Below are 22,245 nucleotides of genomic sequence, written 5' to 3'. Positions count from 1 at the left end.
TGAAGAATTGTGAATGTTTTTAATGCTAAGCAAACTTTGTGCTGCTAAGATTGTTCATACAACCTATCCCCGGTCTTTTCATCATTTCATCATAAATTCTCATTTTTCCCAACAAGTTCATTACTCACATCGTCCATGGCCTCTTCCTCTTCTTGCTCCCCTTGAGCCGTCTCTTTTTCCTCTTCTCCGCGTCCTTTCTCTTCATCTCCCTCGTTTTCATCCTTCTCTTCCTCCTGCTCTTCTTCCCCGTCCTTTTCTGTTCCCTCATTCTCTGTCTTCTCCTCCGCCATGTCTGGCAGCTCTGTGTTCTCCTCCTCTCCTCCTTCTCCTGGCGGCTGTTCACCTGAAAAATGGGAGATATCATTTCACTGTGTATCGCTGTCCAAAAGGGGCAAATCATTTATCAATTATCACTGTCCAAATGGGCAAATTATGTCACTGATTATCAATGTCTGAATAGCAAATTAATTATCTATTCTTTATCACTGTCCATAAGGGGGGACATTTTTTTTTTTTTTTTTTTTTAAGTTTATCATTGTCCAAAATTGGGGAAATTATCAACCACTGTCCAAATGATGGTTACTCTACTGTTTATCACTGGCTAAATGGGGAAAATTATTTATTGGTTATCACCGGCAGAAAACTATATATTAGTTATCACAGTCCAAATGGCCCTATATTGTGTGAGGGGGGGGGGGGCGGGGGGGGGGGGACTCAGAAGGAGCTATGTGGGAGTAACAGCACTGAAACAGTTGTGATGATTAGGCAGAAAGAAAAAAAAGAAAGACAGTTCTGAAAAGTGGACAGCATGTTTACCTCCCTCCTCCCCCTCATCCTGTTCCTCCTGGTCCAGGTTCAGGTCCTCAGGCAGATCCATGTTTTCTGCCTCAGGCTGCTGGTCCTCTTCCCCATGGTATGGGTCGGTTCTGTTGTCGTCATACTCCTTCTGCAAACATGACACACACACTTTGGCAAATGTAGTTCATAGTGTGGGCACGTATCTTTTACATACATCAAACAGAGTGGTGTAGAAAGATATAAACAAACAAAAAAAAACAAGCAAATATGCATTAACAAGTAACATTTCTCCAGCAAATGGACAAAAATATTTCCCTTGCAACAGAAAATATTCTATTAAAAAGAAACATGTAGAAGAGATAGAGGATATATAAGTGTAAAAAATATTCTTCTGTTTTTATTTTCAGAAAACACCAAGTGGAATTAATAACGTTTGGGTGGGTTCTATAGAATTTTGGTTAAATTTTTTGTCTGATGTCAGGAAAAAGGCACACAAACAAACAGTGGAACATTAACCACAGATTCTTTCTTTCACTTCCAAACTGATAGAATGGCTTCTTCCCTTGCCACGCTTGAATTATTGGGGTGTCTTCAAAAGGCAGATGAGACTGGCATACATATATACCATAGGCAAAAAACAAGAATTCCACCCAAAGAGAAGAAAAACATACTGATCATCAAATACCTTCCCATGTAAAGAAAAGCGACAACAACAAAAACCCCAAATAAATCCTAAAATAAATGTGAATTTCAACACAAAGATCCAGAAAGCCACACACCTCATCAAAGTCCTGCAAGTCTTGAACTTTGGGGTCATCAGCGTTTTCCTCGTCTTTTTCCTCCTGCTTCTCTTTCTCCTCCTCCTCCTCTCTGCCTTGCTGGGCATCGTCCTCTCTGGCCACCAGGTCCTCCTTCTCTCCCTTGGCGTCAGAGCCTGGCCCTTCGTCCTCCTTTTGCTCCTGGGACAACAACAATAGCAATACTGTCAGAACTTACATGACGTCAACTCCCCATACAATGGGCTCTAATCGCCTCACATGAAACAACATGTATACAGCAAACACTAGCATGCAACAGCATGTGAGGACATAGAAGAACAAGAGAGGCAAGGCCTTCAAGACTCACTTGTGATACACTTAAAAAAAAAAAAAATTCCAAGCTTTTCATGTATTGAGTATAATTTCAAAATGCAATGTTTAAGATGAGAAAGATCAGTTTAAAGCAAATTAAGTCCCCTAGCATTAATTACAGAGTAATTTCCCTTCTTTACCATCTGCACCAGAACGTTTGCAAAGTAAATAAAACTTCCATGCTTAGCAAAAGAAGTTCCTGTTTGAACAAAAAATGATAATAATGACTGCTCTTGTTGTTGGGTCAGAATATCAGATCAAAGTGCCAAGTTTAGAGAATACAAAAAATATAAATATAACAGTAAATGCAGTTTGCATATAATTAGGCTTCATTTTTTTTTTTTTTTTGTGCCCATCCCAGAGGTGCAATATTGTTTTAAACAAGATGACTGGAAAGAACTGAATTTTTCCTATTTTTATGCCTAATTTGGTGTCAACTGACAAAGTATTTGCAGAGAAAATGTCAATGTTAAAGTTTACCACGGACACACAGACACACACACAGACAACCGAACACCAGGTTAAAACATAGACTCACTTTGTTTACACAAGTGAGTCAAAAAGAAACAACAGACACAAAGACAATACTACATATCGCAAATATGAACAATCACACAAAAACAAACCCACAAAATGTGCCATGAACATGCACTCACCCAAGCATGCACATATGCATGCACATACACACAGTTATGTGTTGTGTTGTGTCGCACTGTGTTGCATTGTTAAACTGCACTGCACTGCACTGCACTGCACTGTTGGGTCAGCTCATCGTCTTAGTGTTTTCAATTTATGTGTGCATGTCATGTGTGTGTGTGTGCGTTTGTGTGTGTTGTGTTGCGTAGTGTGTGTGTGCGTGCGAGCGCGCGCGCATATGTTGTGTGTCAGTGCTGTGTAGTTTTTATGTGTATGTATACTAGTATGCATTGTGTGTGAGTGTGTTGTGTAGTTTTCACATGTTACTAGTATGTATACTAGTATGCATGTGTGTATATATACACATATTACAAAGAAAAAATTATCAAAACTGTTGTAGTAGCTGATACATACAATTTACCACATAATTCTGGAAGTTTATTTGTTTTGTCTGGTATATGTTTTTCTTTTGTTTGTGTAATAAAGATACAGATGCAAAAATTTATTGTGAAAACCAACATAATTCTTTTCACAAGCCACCAACAGAAAAATGACGAGCGTCATACCTTGTCCTCCTCCTCATCGCTGCCCCACATCTGATCGTCCAGGCGGTCAGACTCCGGACCGTCCACCTCTCCCATCTGCTTCTCCATGTCATCATCTTCTTTGTCCTCGTTTTCCTCATCATCATTTTCACCCTCTGTCATACAGAATCATAAACTAAATACATTACCAACCTTGTTAGGGTTTGTTTGTTTTTTTTCTTTACTTTCTGTGTTTGTTGGTTGCAACTCCCAAGTTCACTCCCTGTGTAGTACACAATCATAAACTAAATAGATTACCAGCCATGTTTTTTTCTTTCTTTTACTTTCAGAGTTTGTGGGCTGCAGCTCCTAAGTTTACTTGTATAAAACAGAAGTGTTAAAATGTAGTAACTGATTAAACCACACTAAAAAAAAAAAAGGACAAATGCACAAAAGATAATTATTCTTACACAAAGAAATCTAAACATCATCATCAGTGCAACCTTACTACACAGCACATTTGTTTTCGTCCCACTGTCATACACACCAAACAAAAATAAATATTAACCCCTTGACTGCTGAACATTGGTGAAATGAGATCAGTGTGCCATGAGTCTGATATGTATTAACGACGGTTTGTGTGCTGTATCGATTTTGTGAATGACACTGCTGAACAACAGTGACACAGTCCCAACCAGCAGTCCAAATAATGGCGACTGATATCCTGACCTGTAAGCTGTGTCCTATCTCAGTGAGGTGACAGCCCTTCACTGACATCCTGACCTGTAAGCTGTGTCCTGTCTCAGTGAGGTGACAGCCCTTCACTGACATCCTGACCTGTAAGCTGTGTCCTATCTCAGTGAGGTGACAGCCCTTCACTGACATCCTGACCTGTAAGCTGTGTCCTGTCTCAGTGAGGTGACAGCCCTTCACTGACAAGAATATTCACCAGCAGCAGTCAAGGGGTTAACTGTGCCTTACCAACAGGTTCCATGTCTTGAGGTTTGGCCTCAAAGTCCTCAGACATCTCAATGGCATTATCCTCAGCAGCTATGTCTGGTTGCTGCTCCTCCTTGTCCTTATCTTCCCCAGGAAGCTTGGTTTCATCCAACTGTACCAATCACACAAGTTTTACAGGCGTAAAACAACATACTATTATGAAACACAGACATGTGATGAATACAAGCTAATTACCTATTCAACAGTACTATAGATTAATACTGTGTACAGAAAAAATGCACACATACACATACACACACACATACACAAACACACACAAGGAATAATTAATCGATTAATCAGCTGTTCTGCCCTCTCCAATCAGTCATCAGTCATGTCAAAGGGAGATCATAACCAACTTCAGAGGTCAGATTTTCTGTTCCCCACCGTATACACATACACAGCATGGGTCGCTGTTGTATGCTAGTTGAATGGGGATTTCAGCACTTTGATCAAATACAAAACTACACACCTGCACCCATCCAGACAAGCACGACTGCAGGCATATACTTAAATATGACACATGGTTTTTTTCCACTAAATGCTTTACTGATTTCATCATATTTGTCTAGTATACTGTGCATGTGTGTATGCAAAAGTGTGTGTGAGTGCATGCATATATGTGCATGTGTGTGTATGCATGTGTGTGTGTTTAATATGAGTGGATTGGCAATGCTTTTCTTTATTGAGCTGGATTCAACTTTGCCTTGCTGTGTTTCAGTTAAATGTTGTTCTGCTTGTAACCTGTATGTTTGACAGACTTCACCACTCTGACTTTACTGATTCATAAACTGATCTGGTTTGTCATGTAACAGCAGCCCTCTCCCTCACTGACCTGATCCTCCGATTCAATCTGTTCACTGACATCCTTGGACCCCTCCCCCTCGCCCACACCCCCGCCTTCTATGTCAACGAAATCAGTGGCACCCTCGCCATCAGCCTCCTCCGTGTACTCAGCAGGCAAGCAGAAGCCCTGGGGAATGGAAAAGGGATTGTTACACATGTCAATCTGACACATTTTCTCTCTCTCTCTCTCTCTCTCTCTGTGTCAAGTTCTCACACAGATCAAAAGTTAAGGCTAAATGTCGCATGTCCACTCCATAAATGAGAACTGCAAGTTTGGTTAATGAAAAATCCTTTCAGAATCATGTTAGTTTTGTTTTTTTCTTATTCTCATTTTTACTTTTAACTTTAACCTCAGGTGGAACATTTACCTGCTGTGCTATTTCACTGACAGAAACTATGTATCACTGTTTCTTACTGATAAAAAAAAGACAACATTAAAAATCAAGAATTGTTTTGAGAAGATTAAGGACTTTAAAAAGACATGTCCCTTTTTTGCTTTCTTTTCCACAAATTCTTAAAAACTATTAAAACATGTATGAATCCTGCAATATAGATATCCATATCATACAGAAATACAGCCATCTCATCTTTAGAAACTGCTTGATTTTGGACATGAGGAAGAGAGCTACAAAGAAAATGTGTGCCCCTGACAAACGAACCACTGCAGCTTCAAACCACAAACCTTCAGAGCCAGCTGAGTGAAAATGGCCAGCATGACGGCCAGCATTTTGCCCAGGGTGCGGTGCAGCGCCAGGCTTTTGGCCACGTGGTTCTCCACCATGTCTCGGTACAGACCCAGCACCGGCCCACAATGCAACAGCAGCCTGCTACACATGGAGATCTGGTGGCGGCTGGCTGACGACGAGTTGGTCATGTCTCTCAGGCAGTCACACACTTCTTCCAGAGATTTTGTCAACTGTGGACAAAAAACAATGCATTTTCTTTCTTAAAAAAGAAGGAAAAAAAAAAAGAAAAAAAAAGTGTGAGTAATAGAGTGCCCAGTTGCTTACCTTTCCAGTCACTTGCTTTTCCCCAAGATTTTGTCATCTATTAACGAAGATGTCATATCTCTTCTTGGACACAAGTCATAAATTTCCTTTTTTCCCCCCTTAGCATTGCTTGTATTAAGTTATCCAAAATAAGGCACCTGTACTTGATTCTACCTTGTAATTGTATACGTGACTGTCCTATGCCAACACTGTTGCCTGTGTACTGAAGATTATAGGAGTGTCCACATTAAAACATACCTTTTCCAAACGGAGGAAAGAGACATGCTTCTGCAGCTCTTCTGTCAGAGAAACCACATGACAGTCCTTGACATCCTCCTCCTCTTCCATCTCCTCCTCCCCCCTCTCGGAGACTGCTTTCCTGGACTCTTCCAAGACCTCCTCCTCCTTCCTCCTCCCCTCTTCACCGCTCTTCACCAGCTTCTGAACGGACAGCAGAACAGACTGCACCAGTCCCTCCACCTTGCCAGCAAAACCAGCCACAGTACTGTCAGCCTCTGGTGGCGTGTCTGTATCCATGTGGCGGCTTTCTGTGAGGGTCTGCATCCACGCTGAGAATCCCCGGTGTGCCTGGTGGATGGATGCAGAGAGGAAGGTGATGCTGGAGGTCAGGCAGTTGTCGTCGTGGTCACCGTTGAGTTTGTCAGCCATTTCCTGCAGCCCATTTGCCATGGTCACAAGCTGGGCCATAGCGCTGGATAGGGTGTCGATGTCGTCTCTAAGGAACAGACAAGGGAAACAGGTTTTGGTGAGTGCTGACAGATGACATTTCACTTTCTCTTTCTCCTTCTAGATAATTTAAACAGCCTTGTGTTTTTGAACTGAGTTTATTGTTGTCAAGTACTGACATTACTGATTACTGTTGTTCCAAATTTATCTCTGTACTTGTACTATGCTTTTTAAGTAAAGAGAAATAGCTACTTCCTAAACTGTTCTATTATCTATTCTACACACACACACACACACACACACACACACATTTATGCACACACACACACACTTCACCTAATATCTCTCTCAGTGAAAAGTTAGCTGAAGAATCAACATGTGAACACAAAAGTGTGTGCGCACCCGCACGCACACACACACACACCTGTGTAACTATACACACTATCAATATATGGACACATGGACTACATGTAATTGTATACAAATCATTGTCAAGTGTGGTTTGGTTGAGTGACAGAGAGTGACATACAGTAGCCACCAATGCCAAAGACCAAACAGTTCCTGTGGCATCCTCTGGTGAGACAGCCAGTCACAGACCTGCTTCTCTATCAACTTTTGGATGCACTGATTTCCCCCGAGACATTAATTTGTCCATAAAAAAACCTTGTGTAATTCTAGATTAGATTTCCTCAGTCCATCTTTCTTCAAACTATAAACCGTACCATCCATATTAATGTCACTCTTCACTTGTGATCCTGACATGTCAGTATTTGATAATAAAGTACTTTCACTTTCCATGGCTAGTAAAACCAAGAGTGAAATGGAATGGGTTACAAAGGAATAATAATCATAATAGTAACTATAATATAGGACCTATCCAAAGACTCCAAGCGCATTCCTATGTCAACCATTTAAAGAAAACAGAACAAGAAAAATGGCAGTATGGACACTCAAAAATGAAAACTAAATCAAATCTCAGCATGTCCAAAAAGAATAATATGTAATATCTGAACAAGTTCATGGTGATACGAAAATGTGATTTGGCCGAGAAATCACCCCCACCCACCAGGCGGAGTGGAGGTGTGAAAACCAAATGTTGATGTAGCATCCTCGGGCTGGACACACAGAGTCATACCACACTCTTTGCCGTGGAACGGATGCCGTAGTTAAAAAGGGAAGTTGATAGACACCCCCTCCCCATCCCGACTGTTATCTGTATTTAGTTTAAACTAAACTACATGTGTCTGCGCATGTGTGTTTATGTGTGTGCATGTGTACGTGCGTGTATGCGTGTGCGGAGAGTGGAATAGCAATGTTTTTATTCAGCTTTCTTCAACTTTGTCAAGTGTGGTTTGGTTGAGTGACAGAGAGTGACATACAGTAGCCACCAATGCCAAAGACCAAACAGTTCCTGTGGCATCCTCTGGTGAGACAGCCAGTCACAGACCTGCTTCTCTATCAACTTTTGGATGCACTGATTTCCCTGAGACATTAATTTGTTCAGTAAACTATGTTTGTAATACCAGATTAAAATCCTTCAGCCCATAAGTATTTATCCCCATAAACCACACCATCTGTATTCACTATTGATGTCACTCTTCATTTATGATCCTGACATGTCAGAACTTGATGATAAAATACTTTTATTTGCCATGGCAAGTAAAACCAAGAGTGAAATGGTACAGGATACAAATGATAATGATAACAGTAATTGCTGCAAAGGACCTATCCAAAGACTCCAAGTGCTATCCAATATCAACCATATAAAGAAAACAGAACAAGGAAAATGACATGATCTGTCTCTCTACTACTCTTCGTCCCCACAAATCACACCACCTGTATCAATCTCACTCTTCACTTATGATCCTGACATGCCAATGATGTGATGGTGAAATATTATATCAGAAAAATGTGATTTGGCCGAGAAATCACCCCCACCCACCAGGCGGAGTGGAGGTGTGAAAACCAAATGTTGATGTAGCATCCTCGGGCTGGACACACAGAGTCATACCACACTCTTTGCTGTGGAACGGATGCCGTAGTTAAAAAGGGAAAATGATAGCACCCCCTCCCCTCTTCCCCACTGTATTTAGTTATAACTTAAAAGTGTACATGTCCGTGTATGTATGTGTTCATGTGTGTGCATGTGCATGTATGCTTATGTTAAGAGTGGAAAGGCAATGTTTTTATTGGGCTTGCTTCGACTTTGTCAAGTGTGGCTTGGTTGAGTGACAGAGAGTGACATACAGTAGCCACCAATGCCAAAGACCAAACAGTTCCTGTGGCATCCTCTGGTGAGACAGCCAGTCACAGACCTGCTTCTCTATCAACTTTTGGATGCACTGATTTCCCTGAGACATTATTTTATTCTTAAAACTATGTTGTAATACCAGATTAAAGCCGATTTATCTTCCACTCACTATATTCCAAGAACGGTCTCTGTACTACTCTTTGTCCCCACAAATCAGAACATCTGTATCAATCTCACTCTTCACTTATGATCCTGGCATGCAAATTATGTGATGATGCAATATTACATCAGAAAATTGTCATTTGGCCGAGAAATCACCCCCACCCACAAGGCGGAGTGGAGGTGTGAAAACCAAATGTTGATGTAGCATCCTCGGGCTGGACACACAGAGTCATACCACACTCTCTGCCGTGGAACAGATGCTGTAGTTAAATTAAGGAAAAAGGAAGTTGATAGCTTCACCCCTTTCCCACAGTAATCTGTATTTAGTTTTAACTTAAAGCGTACATGTCTGTGTATGCGTGCGTTTATGTGTGTGTGTGTGTGAATGTGTGTGTGCGTGAATGCGCTCACGTGTGTGTGTTTTGAATGAAATGGCAATGTTTTTTTAATGGACTTTTGCTCTATATGTTTATGTTCTGCTTGTAACCTGTTTGTATGCCAGACATCACAAAAGCACACACAAATCATACCATCTGTATACATGTCCCTCTTTTGATCCTACTGTCAATTCTATGATGATAAATGATTTCACTTGCCATGGCTAGAAAAACAAAGTGAGAAATGGAATGGGTAACAAGGAAGAATAATAATAATAATAATAAGTGTATATAAAGCACCTAACCAAATGCTTCAGGGCACTTTCCAATATTAACTGCATTACCAACAGATACTAAACAAGAAAAAAAGCAGTGCGGACACTGAAAATTGAAAATAAGAGTCTCAGCATGTCCCAAACATATCACAAAAATTGTCATTTGGCCGAGAAATCACCCCCACCCACCAGGCGGAGTGGAGGTGTGAAAACCAAATGTTGATGTAGCATCCTCGGGCTGGACACACAGAGTCATACCACACTCTTTGCCGTGGAACGGATGCTTTTAACGAAATAAGGATAAAGGACTGTGATACATATCTGATGTGATGAAACTAAGGAAATAGGATCACTTGTTCCCCCACCCCCAACTTACCATTTGGATTTAGTATTATTTTAAGAGAGAGTGTGAGCGTTTCTGCATGTGCACATGTATGTGTTTGTGCACACATATGTATATCAAGCAAACCTATCTGCCATGGCATCTCTGTCATCACAGTATGTCTGTTCCACAGGGTTTGCATTATCTGTCATCACAGTATGTCTGTTCCACAGGGTTTGCATTATCTGTCATCACAGTATGTCTGTTCCACTGGGTTTGCATTATCTGTCATCACAGTATGTCTGTTCCACAGGGTTTGCATTATCTGTCATCACAGTATGTCTGTTCCACAGGGTTTGCATTATCTGTCATCACAGTATGTCTGTTCCACTGGGTTTGCATTATCTGTCATCACAGTATGTCTGTTCCACAGGGTTTGCATTATCTGTCATCACAGTATGTCTGTTCCACAGGGTTTGCATTATCTTGTGACACAGAGGACCCAGATTTCAACACAGGTCATTTATCTTCCAGCAAACTGACACAAAAGTAAAAGTGTAGTTTGGTTGAGTGACACTGGGTGACATAAATATTCCCCAGTGCCAAAGACCAAACAGTTCCTGTGGCATCCTTTTGTGAGACAGACAAGAACACACACCCTTGCATGTCTGTGTACAGATGCACCATGTACATTTTAATGATTCTGTATGCAGGTGACACTGACTATCAAAGTGTGAGAATAAAGACTTGGCTGAATATATACGGGGTCCAAATAAATATATGGTTAGAAAAAAGTAACCTTACCATTCACATTTCATACATGTATCCTGACATCTAATCACACACACACACACACACACACACACACACAGAGTAAGAAATATAGAGGTGCTACCTAACATAATATGACACCTATTTCATAAAATCCCTAGCCCCTGCATAGACTTTTTGACAAAAACAACCCAAATTAAACAGTATACATGTACAGAAGCACATAAACTGAAAATGGAGCACACCATCACACTTAACCAGAAGAAATGTGATTTGGCCGAGAAATCACCCCCACCCACCAGGCAGGAGTGGAGGTGTGAAAACCAAATGTTGATGTAGCATCCTCGGGCTGGACACACAGAGTCATACCACACTCTTTGCCGTGGAACGGATGCTGAAGTTTTTTCTTTTATTAATAATTGAAAATTAAATACAATTTTACCAATAAGTGGTATTCAGTGCCACATATATTACATATCTGTATTGCTGATTTGTGAGAAACTTGTATACTTTTCCAAACAATATTGTTAAAAATTCACAAACCATTTAAAATCCTGCTCGAAACTCACGGATGTTTCAAAAAATCATGCACCAAATTCACTGACTGTTCCAATATCTTGATAAAAATTAACCAACTTATCCAAATCCTGCTAAAAATTCACATACTTTGAAAAGTGTAAAATTATTCTTAAAAGGAAATTTTCCTCCTAAAATATGTGTGTGTGTGTGTGTGTGAGGGGAGGTGGGAGTGCAGGGGGAGGTGGGGTAGAGGATGAGGTATGTGAGTGTATGCATGCCTACACTGTGGGAGCAACAGGATATTGGAACGTGTATATATATATATATATATATATATATATATATATATATATATATATATATATATATATATATATATATATATATATCTTTGTATGTACGTGTGTGGAGTTGGGGGTGGGAGATATGGGCGTATGTGTGTGTGCTTGTACAAGTAAGTGTTCATCTCTGTGAGTGTGTGTTTGTGTGTGTGTGTGCCGTGGAAGCTGCGATACGTAGACTAGAAATGAGTGTGTGGAGGAGGGGGTAGAGGAGGTGCAAGGTAATGTGTGTGTGTGTGTGTGTGTGTTGGAGCTCATGTACGTTTATATGTATTTGACTGTGCTTTCATATGTGCTTGTACAAGTAAGTGTTCATCTCTGTGAGTGTGTGTTTGTGTTTGTGTGTGTGTGTGTGCCGTGGAAGCTGCGATACTTAGACTAGAAATGAGTGTGTGGAGGAGGGGGGTAGAGGAGGTGCACGGTAATGCGTGTGTGTGTGTGTGTGTTGGAGCTCATGTACGTTTATATGTATTTGACTGTGCTTTCATATATGTGAAACTGCATGTCTGGTGCATTTCTGTTATGCATGTGTGGGTGTATGTGTGAATGTGTGTCTTCATTTTTTACATTTATTTGCTTATTTATCACCATTGTTGTCTTATTTATTTATTTATTTATGTTTTATTATTATCATTTTATTAGTATTACTAATATTATTACTACTACCTTTTTCTATATTATAATTATTATTTATTTATTTATTTATTTATTTATTTATGCAAGCTTATCTATTATTTATTCCCCCGTTTTTTTGTTTTTTTTTGTTTGTTTGTTTTTTTTGTTTTTTTTTGTTTTTGTTTTTTTTGTGTGTGTGGTTGTGTGTGTGTGTTTTTTTTTTTTTTTTTTTTTTTCCCAAGGCCTGACTAAGCGCGTTGGGTTACGCTGCTGGTCAGGCATCTGCTTGGCAGATGTGGTGTAGCGTATATGGTTTTGTCCGAACGCAGTGACGCCTCCTTGAGCTACTGAAACTGAAACTGAAACCCTCCTAAAATACGTTTGAGTAACATACTTACCGTAACCCACTAGTGCAGACTCCAGCAGGGGTCTGATTCCTGTCCTGTGCAAACTACTACCCGCCCATGTGGAGAAAACGAAAGCATCTACGGCCGATAACCTCCCAAAGTAGGTTACCTCCCCTTTGCATCCATGACAAGTGCCCTCTTTTTCCGGCAGCCATCTTGACTCCTGTTCCTGTTCTCTACATACGGCTAAGTTTTTTTCATCTGTCTATCGATTCTTTGGCGCTCTCGGAAAGTGTAAAATTATTCTTAAATACCACTTTATTTCTCCCAAATCTTGCCAAACCCTTCCTGCCTGCATGAACCCTGTATTTCCTGACAACTGTGGGAAGACAACATGTCAGCAGAACACACACACACACACACACACACACACACACAAACATAAAATGGGTTACCTGGTGAACAGCAATCTGCCCGCAAGACTCGCCAGTTTGATCTGCACTTGGCTGGCACTGTCCAGATAGGCCTGAAAATACAGCATGACCATTTTATGCATACTCTCTATCTCTCATATCCATATATATCAATGTGTGTGTGTGTGGTGTGTGTGGTGTGTGTGTGTGTGTGTGTGTGTGTGTGTGTGTGTGTGTGTGTGTGAGAGAGAGAGAGAGAGAGAGAGAGAGAGAGAGAGAGATTTATCATATCTTTTCATGATAAAATGGACATACAGAAAAGAAATTACAAGAACAAATAACGACAACACAAATCATCTTAATCATCTACAAGTAAATCATCTTATTTTAGGGATTCTATTTTTTAATCAATACATCTCAAAAGGATACAGTACAAAAAAAGAAGAATACGTAATATCTGAACAAGTTCATGCTGATACGAAAATGTGATTTGGCCGAGAAATCACCCCCACCCACCAGGCGGAGTGGAGGTGTGAAAACCAAATGTTGATGTAGCATCCTCGGGCTGGACACACAGAGTCATACCACACTCTTTGCCGTGGAATGGATGCTTTTACTTAATTATCATGCACTGGAAACAGAGATTACAAATATACAATAAAAAAAAAAAGGACAACATAAAAAAAACACAACAAACAAAACAAAATAATGAAAGGGGAAACAAAGAAACGTGTTGCACATATCCTCCCACCCAACCCCAACACCCTGCCACCCTCACACATCCAAAAATATCCATCAACACCCAACCAAGCCCCCCCCCCCCCCCCCAACTCTCCCCCACCCTTCACACACACACATACACCAATCATCTATTCCTGACACAGATGCAGGCACACAGTATCCCACTGTGTTCTGACAGGTCTACAAATCCTGTTCAGCACTTTACCCAAACCCATGATACTCATTTTCTGAAACATTACTCACTGAAAAGATGAAAAATTTTATGAACACACATACACAACACACACACACACACAAAACACACACACACACAGCCCACCTGTACAGAAGCCCCACACTTATTCCACAGCTCATCCCCGCGCTGCAGGTGTGACATGGGGTTGAGGTCGCCAGGTAGGAATGGGGATGGAACATCCACACCACTGCCTGACGGACACGCCTCCAGCAGCAGACGGAACTGGGTCAGGCCCTGGGTCACCTGGGTCACTTCAGTTTTGATGGATTCCTGCCGGGAGAAATTCAGTCACTGTCAACTTTCACAGCACACAATGTCGGATAACTCTTGTACTTAAAGAAACAGAATAGCAGGTATATTTCATTAGCCAGAAATTCACAGTAAGTAGCATTACTTACAGGTTTGAAAAGAAAATAACAATAACGAGAGGAAAAGGATGTATTAAAAAGAAAAAGTTAAAAAAAAAAGAAAAAAAAACAAACCAAGAAAAAATGCAAGCCTCAAAAACATTAGTCGGTCCTGTTTTAGAAAAAAGAATTTGTTTGCATGTTTCTGTGTGTACAGGCACATTCGTGTATGCTGCACTTGATGTACGTGTTTGTGCATTTTATTGTAAAAGCCACAAGCTTTCTGCCTGCTAGGTGTGAGTGTCAATCTGCAGCATTATTATCATTAGTAGTAGTAGTGGTAGTAGTAGTAGTAGTATCATTATATAAGAATGAAAGTTTTCTTGTCAAATGCCTAACAAGACATACCAGCCACTGTTGAGTTTCTCTGTGTGGGGCAAGGAAGACGTCACCTGTCAACCTTTCCACGGCAGATGTCAGTTTTCTGCAAACAAAACCATCATAACCCATCATTCACTGACGCTTTGCTTCTGATTTATTCCCACTTCCCACACAGCAAGCCACTAGACTGGTGAATAAAAGGGGAGTTCCCTTGTAGACTGCCAACTCAACAAGTGTACTGACCATGTCAAACTGGTGCAAGCTACAGCCAGTAGATTCATTACCAGATATAACCTGCACCTGTTTGAGACTGCCAGGACTGGATGTCACAATCACAGACTGTCAGGACAGGATGTCATGATCACAGACTGTCAGGACAGGACGTCACGATCACAGGATGTCAAGATCACAGACTGTCAGGACAGGATGTCACGATCACAGGATGTCAAGATCACAGACTGTCAGGACAGGATGTCACAATCACAGACTGTCAGGACAGGATGTCATGATCACAGGATGTCAAGATTATAGACTGTCAGGACAGGATGTCAAGATCACAGGATGTCAGGACAAGATGTCACAATCACAGGATGTCACAATCAGACTGTCAGGATAGGATGTCATGATCACAGATCACAGACTGTCAGGACAGGATGTCACAATCACAGGATGTCACGATCACAGACTGTCAGGACAGGATGTCACAATCACAGGATGTCACAGTCACAGATCACAGACTGTCAGGACAGGATGTCACGATCACAGACTGTCAGGACAGGATGTCACGATCACAGGATGTCACGATCACAGGATGTCACGATCACAGACTGTCAGGACAGGATGTCACAGTCACAGACTGTCAGGACAGGATGTCACGATCATGGGCTTGGCATTAATCCCTTGACTGCTGCTGGCGAGTATGCTCATCAGACAAGGGCTGTCATGCCACTGAGATAAAACAGAACTTACAGGTCAGGGTGTCATCAGACAAGGTCTGTCATGCCGCTGAGATAAGACAGAGCTTACAGGTCAGGGTGTCATCAGACAAGGGCTGTCATGCCACTGAGATAAAACAGAGCTTACAGGTCAGGGTGTCATCAGACAAGGGCTGTCATGCCACTGAGATAAAACAGAGCTTACAGGTCAGGGTGTCATCAGACAAGGTCTGTCATGCCACTGAGATAAAACAGAGCTTACAGGTCAGGGTGTCATCAGACAAGGGCTGTCATGCCACTGAGATAAGACAGAGCTTACAGGTCAGGGTGTCGGTCACCACCCTGCATCTAGACTTCTTCCTCTGGGGACTGTATTATTTCCTTCAGCAAAATCAGTGACATCACTGAAAGCTACACACAAAATAGTAAGTGCACTTTCAATGAAGGCAACACTCATTTCATGAAGATTCAGCAATCAAGAGATAAACTCATAGTCGCCGCACCAAAATGTTTTGACTTAACACACATTCAACCTTAAGCACCAGTCAAACACATACCTGTAAGAAACGAAGTGAGAGAAAGTGTGGGTCAGCTGCTCTCTCTGTGTCATGAAGACAACAGTCAGGTGTTCCGCAAATCCCTGACATCGCTGGATGTTGTCCATGCCCAGGTCCTGAAGGAAAACAACAGTCTACTGATTTTCCTTGGCAAGACTCAACACTCTAAATTTTTGCTACTCAAGGATAAAAGATTTTTAGGCATTACCTAGCCTTCCTATCTGTCCCAGCAACAGCAGGAACAACGACAATGACAAGAGGAACAACAGGGAGAATACAGAATATACAGAAGGAAGCAGGAGAAGGAAGAGGAGGAGAAGAAGAAAAATTGCACGGCAAGAAAACAAGTTCATTTCATGTACCCACTGGAGACACTGAAGCATTACATACACACAACTTTCACACACAATGAACTGACAGCATGTAAACAGAAAAGGAAACAAAAAAAAAAAAACACCAACCAACAAGCCACAACATTTGTAGTACACACAACAATAAAAAAACTGGTGACTGCTTAAAAATGTGAATGTTTCGCTATGAACAAAAACACATTTTAAAGAAACATGGAGAGGAGTTAGAGAGTGTGCACACGTGCGTGTGCGTGTGTGTGTATGCGTGCGTGTGTTTGTGTGTATGTGTGTGTAAAGTGGCTAGAACCCAGTTTAGAAACAGATGTCATATAAATTCATATTCCTATGTTATTATTCAGTAAATCATGTCTATTATTTGTTTTTGCAGTGAGATGAAGTAGAAAAACAACAACAAAGAACAAAAAACGAAAACAAAACTAGAAAAACTGGTAAACTGACGGACCTTTGACGGGGACTGCAATGCGACAGAGAATTGAGCAAGGCGAGACAGGCACCGGGTGAAGTATGTGTCACACCCCTCCCATAGATTGCTCAGAACGCTTCTGAAATCATACCCATCATTAACAACATCATTTTGTGTTGTCAGTGAAGATGTGGCTCCAGCTATGTTCACATCATTAACAACATCATTTTGTGTTGTCAGTGAAGATGTGGCTCCATCAATGTACATACCATTTCATCAATAACATCATGTTTGTGTTGTCAGTGAAGAAATAGCTCCAGTTTCACAGAGGCCTCATTTTTTTGCATAACCAAGGTACTCCATATTTATTTCCTCCATGCATGCAAATGTGTGTGTATGTGTGAGTGTGTGGGGGTGGGGGGGGGGGGGGGGGGGGTCACAATCCATTCTGTTTTACAATAATAAAGTTAAAAAAAAATGTGTCCAAAAAATAATTACAGATACAAGTTGATACTGGAGCAAATCCAGTAGAACATCAAAAAACAAAACTTCCATTGATGCTGACTACAGTGTGGAATCACAATACAACTTCCATTGATACTGACTACAGTGTGGAATCACAATACATCTTCCACTGATACTGACTACAGTGTGGAATCACAATACAACTTCCATTGATACTGACTACAGTGTGGAATCACAATACAACTTCCATTGATACTGACTACAGTGTGGAATCACAATACAACTTCCACCGATACTGACTACAGTGTGGAATCACAATACAACTTCCATTGATACTGACTACAGTGTGGAATCACAATACAACTTCCATTGATACTGACTACAGTGTGGAATCACAATACAACTTCCACTGATACTGACTACAGTGTGGAATCACAATACAACTTCCACTGATACTGACTACAGTGTGGAATCACAATACAACTTCCATTTACACTGACTACAGTGTGGAATCACAATACAACTTCCACTGATACTGACTACAGTGTGGAATCACAATACAACTTCCACTGATACTGACTACAGTGTGGAATCACAATACAACTTCCACTGATGCTGACTACAGTGTGGAATCACAATACAACTTCCACTGATACTGACTACAGTGTGGAATCACAATACAACTTCCACTGATACTGACTACAGTGTGGAATCACAATACAACTTCCACTGATACTGACTACAGTGTGGAATCACAATACAACTTCCATTTATACTGACTACAGTGTGGAATCACAATACAACTTTCATTGATACTGACTACAGTGTGGAATCACAATACAACTTCCACTGATGCTGACTACAGTGTGGAATCACAATACAACTTCCATTTACACTGACTACAGTGTGGAATCACAATACAACTTCCACTGATACTGACTACAGTGTGGAATCACAATACAACTTCCACTGATACTGACTACAGTGTGGAATCACAATACAACTTCCACTGATACTGACTACAGTGTGGAATCACAATACAACTTCCATTGATACTGACTACAGTGTGGAATCACAATACAACTTTCACTGATACTGACTACAGTGTGGAATCACAATACAACTTTCACTGATACTGACTGCAGTGTGGAATCACAATACAACTTCCATTTATACTGACTACAGTGTGGAATCACAATACAACTTCCACTGATACTGACTACAGTGTGGAATCACAATACAACTTCCATTTATACTGACTACAGTGTGGAATCACAATACAACTTCCATTTATACTGACTACAGTGTGGAATCACAATACAACTTTCACTGATACTGACTACAGTGTGGAATCACAATACAACTTCCATTGATGCTGACTACAGTGTGGAATCACAATACAACTTCCATTTACACTGACTACAGTATGGAATCACAATACAACTTCCATTGATACTGACTACAGTGTGGAATCACAATACAACTTCCATTGATACTGACTACAGTGTGGAATCACAATACAACTTTCACTGATACTGACTGCAGTGTGGAATCACAATACAACTTTCACTGATACTGACTACAGTGTGGAATCACAATACAACTTTCACTGATACTGACTGCAGTGTGGAATCACAATACAACTTTCACTGATACTGACTACAGTGTGGAATCACAATACAACTTTCACTGATACTGACTACAGTAAGATGGCACGGATGAAGAAGGTGAAGCGACCAGCTGACAGAAAGCCTGACAGAAGCCCAACACCAGCACCCACCCTTTGTCCAGACAGGCTGCAGGGTTCAGGGGTGAGGAGTACAGTGCCTCCTCCACATGGTTCCTCTTCTCCTTCAGCAAACCCTTCTTGAAGGACAGACCTGTGGACAAGTAAGGCATATTGTGTAGTGACCTAAACATCACTGATCACACTGCCTTCATTACAGACCAACAAACTCCAGAGATAACACACACACACACACACACACACACACACACACACACACACACACAGAGTCATGCACACGAACAACACAAACAAAACACCCTCCTCCACAGACAACATACAGGCACCATACATTCACAAACACAAACACACATACATACACACACAAACACACACATACAGTCATACATATACAAACAACACACACAATACACCCTCCTCCACACACAACACAACACAACACACACACACACACAGTCATACATGCACAAACACCACAAAAAATACACCCTCCTCCACACACAACACCCACACCCATACCCACACACACCACCACATACACACACAGTCATACATACACAAAACACACACACACACTTACCAAGAGACGTCAGTTGTTGGAAGCAGCTGGCCAGAGCCTGACGTTTGCGCTGATGGATGTGTCTCACCTCCGCTTTCTGCTTGTCCTTCTCTGTGCCCTGTTCAAACATCCTTCCTACATAACACTCACTTCTTATCAAATTCTTACATAGTATGGCAACTGTCCTTCTGTGCCCTGTTCAAACATCCTTCCTACATAACACTCACTTCTTACCAAATTCTTACATAGTATGGCAACTGTCCTTCTGTGCCCTGTTCAAACATCCTTCCTACATAACACTCACTTCTTATCAAATTCTTACATAGTATGGCAACTGTCCTTCTGTGCCCTGTTCAAACATCCTTCCTACATAACACTCACTTCTTATCAAATTCTTAGTATGGCAACTGTCCTTCTGTGCCCTGTTCAAACATCCTTCCTACATAACACTCACTTCTTACCAAATTCTTACATAGTATGGCAACTGTCCTTCTGTGCCCTGTTCAAACATCCTTCCTACATAACACTCACTTCTTATCAAATTCTTACATAGTATGGCAACTGTCCTCTGTGCCCTGTTCAAACATCCTTCCTACATAACACTCACTTCTTATCAAATTCTTACATAGTATGGCAGCTGTCCTCAAACATTTTTACTGCGGAAAGCTTCAAACTAACGCTACACAATACACAATGGTGATCTTGTGGAAATGCTTGAGGGTGGCAGATTTAGAAGTGATGCCACAAAAGAATCACTAACATACCACGATAAATAATGCTGATAGTATGAAAATAACTGAGAGTGGCAGATTTTAAAATAATGTGACGCAATAGTTACCAATGGTACTCAACAAACAATGCTGATCTTATGGAAATAATTGAGTGTGGCAAATGATAAAATTTTGTGACACAATAATTACCAATGTTACACAATAAATAATGCTGATCTTATGGAAATAACTGAGAGTGGCAGATTTCAAAATAATGTAAAACAATAACTGCTAGTGATCTTTCAGACCAACTTCACTTTACTGCATTGTATTTTTAGATGTTTTGTGTGTATATCATATATCGAGAGAGAGATATGTGTCTGCGAGTGTGTGTGTGTGTATACGTGTGTGCGTGCGAGTGTTTGTGTATGTGGGTGTGTACGCATGTGTGTGGGTGCGTGTGAGCATGTGGTGGGGTGTGCAAGTGTCCTCAGACAAAAACGTAGTGAGCTCCATGTGTAAATAAGTGTGTATCATTATCACACAGTATCATCACCCCAGTATTACTGACTCCATATCACTTACCTGCGGTACATCCAGCTTCTGAAGCTCATGAGCCTCCTGAATTAGCTCCCCTGAAGGCACAGAAATAACAAATTGTTAACTCACTCCAGACAAATAGTTTTCTCCCTTGCTTTTCCCTGCAGACAACCCATTTGTTAGGGTAGGGAAAAAAATCACACAAAATACAAAACACAAAGTAACTGAATGAAACTCGCTGTACTTGACCCACTGACCCCTCTCCTCACGTCGTGTGTATGCCCACCCCCCTCCCTCTCTTCACAGCCCTCAGAAACTGAGTCACTGTCAGTACCTTCTTGCTGGTAGTTTTCTTCACTGCAGATACTTTATTCAACGTCTTCATCATCCTCGTCGATGTCAAAACCTTCAGTTTGAATTATTTCAAACACTTCAGCAGCAGTAAAAAGCCGCTATCATAATCTAGTTTGCTCCAAAAATTTCCACTTCTATCACCTGCAACACCATTTTCGATATGTATGCAGATCAGCTTGTCATGTGGGGTGCTGAGATCAACGGCTTGCAAGTGTGCGTACAGCTATGGAACCTCATGCAGAAGCTTTCCATTCGACCCTTGACACATTCGCAATGCCTGGTGTAGCTGTGATTTTTATGTTACCCCATGAGGAAAACATGGAAAAAATTTTAACTGTCGAAACTGCTATAGCACTCCGTCGTCCAGAGTAAGTTAACTTAAAGCATAGTATCCTAACAATAATATATTGATAAAATCAAACTTTAACATTGAATTATTTTGTTTTGTTTTTGTTTTTGGTTGCTTGATACATTACCTCGATTTCAAAGCTAAACACTCAGTTTATTTGCTTGTCATTCCCTACACAGTCTGCATTTATATGATCACATTCACACAAATATCCATCTGGTAATACAGTGTAATACATTTATTACAAATATAGTACAAAAACATATTGCCGAATAATTCAGCCAATGTTAATGAAAACTTAATAAATTAGTTATAATAATACAGGTTAACCCAACAGAAAAAAGTAGTGTCAGGTTAGTTTTCTAAACCAACAAGAGCTAGAAGCTTTGTCCAGACCACTGACTAAGACAGGGGACATGAGAGAGTCCCCCATCAACTCTCAGGTCCAGAGAACCAGCAGACCTGTCAGACAGACTGTGAACCAAAACGGACCCAGTCCCCTGACATGTCTTGCCCTCTGTACTGTGCCATGACTGTAACGCCACATCC

The 22,245-nt window shown here is 40.9% G+C and overlaps 1 protein-coding gene across 1 annotated transcript in view; it reads right to left on the bottom strand.

Annotated features, from left to right (window-relative positions):
* The window catches only part of LOC143297724 (midasin-like), a 129,280-nt gene that overhangs the window by 15,232 nt on the left and 91,803 nt on the right, over positions 1–22,245 (bottom strand). Inside the window, exons 73-88 of the mRNA XM_076610146.1 lie at positions 21,039–21,088; positions 19,765–19,861; positions 19,218–19,317; positions 17,012–17,111; positions 16,199–16,314; positions 14,734–14,809; positions 14,063–14,248; positions 13,045–13,115; positions 6,181–6,658; positions 5,616–5,849; positions 4,923–5,060; positions 4,070–4,199; positions 3,131–3,264; positions 1,578–1,757; positions 817–946; positions 129–343 (exon numbers count right to left, since the gene is read on the bottom strand). Of these exons, the coding sequence (XP_076466261.1) occupies positions 129–343; positions 817–946; positions 1,578–1,757; positions 3,131–3,264; positions 4,070–4,199; positions 4,923–5,060; positions 5,616–5,849; positions 6,181–6,658; positions 13,045–13,115; positions 14,063–14,248; positions 14,734–14,809; positions 16,199–16,314; positions 17,012–17,111; positions 19,218–19,317; positions 19,765–19,861; positions 21,039–21,088 (2,435 nt within the window). The remainder of the gene's footprint in view (positions 1–128; positions 344–816; positions 947–1,577; positions 1,758–3,130; positions 3,265–4,069; positions 4,200–4,922; positions 5,061–5,615; positions 5,850–6,180; positions 6,659–13,044; positions 13,116–14,062; positions 14,249–14,733; positions 14,810–16,198; positions 16,315–17,011; positions 17,112–19,217; positions 19,318–19,764; positions 19,862–21,038; positions 21,089–22,245) is intronic.

This window comes from Babylonia areolata, chromosome 23, assembly GCF_041734735.1.
Source record: "Babylonia areolata isolate BAREFJ2019XMU chromosome 23, ASM4173473v1, whole genome shotgun sequence".
NCBI lineage: Eukaryota > Metazoa > Mollusca > Gastropoda > Neogastropoda > Buccinidae > Babylonia > Babylonia areolata.
Note: the sequence above shows the minus strand (reverse complement) of the source record. Positions and strands in the feature narration are given on the sequence as shown.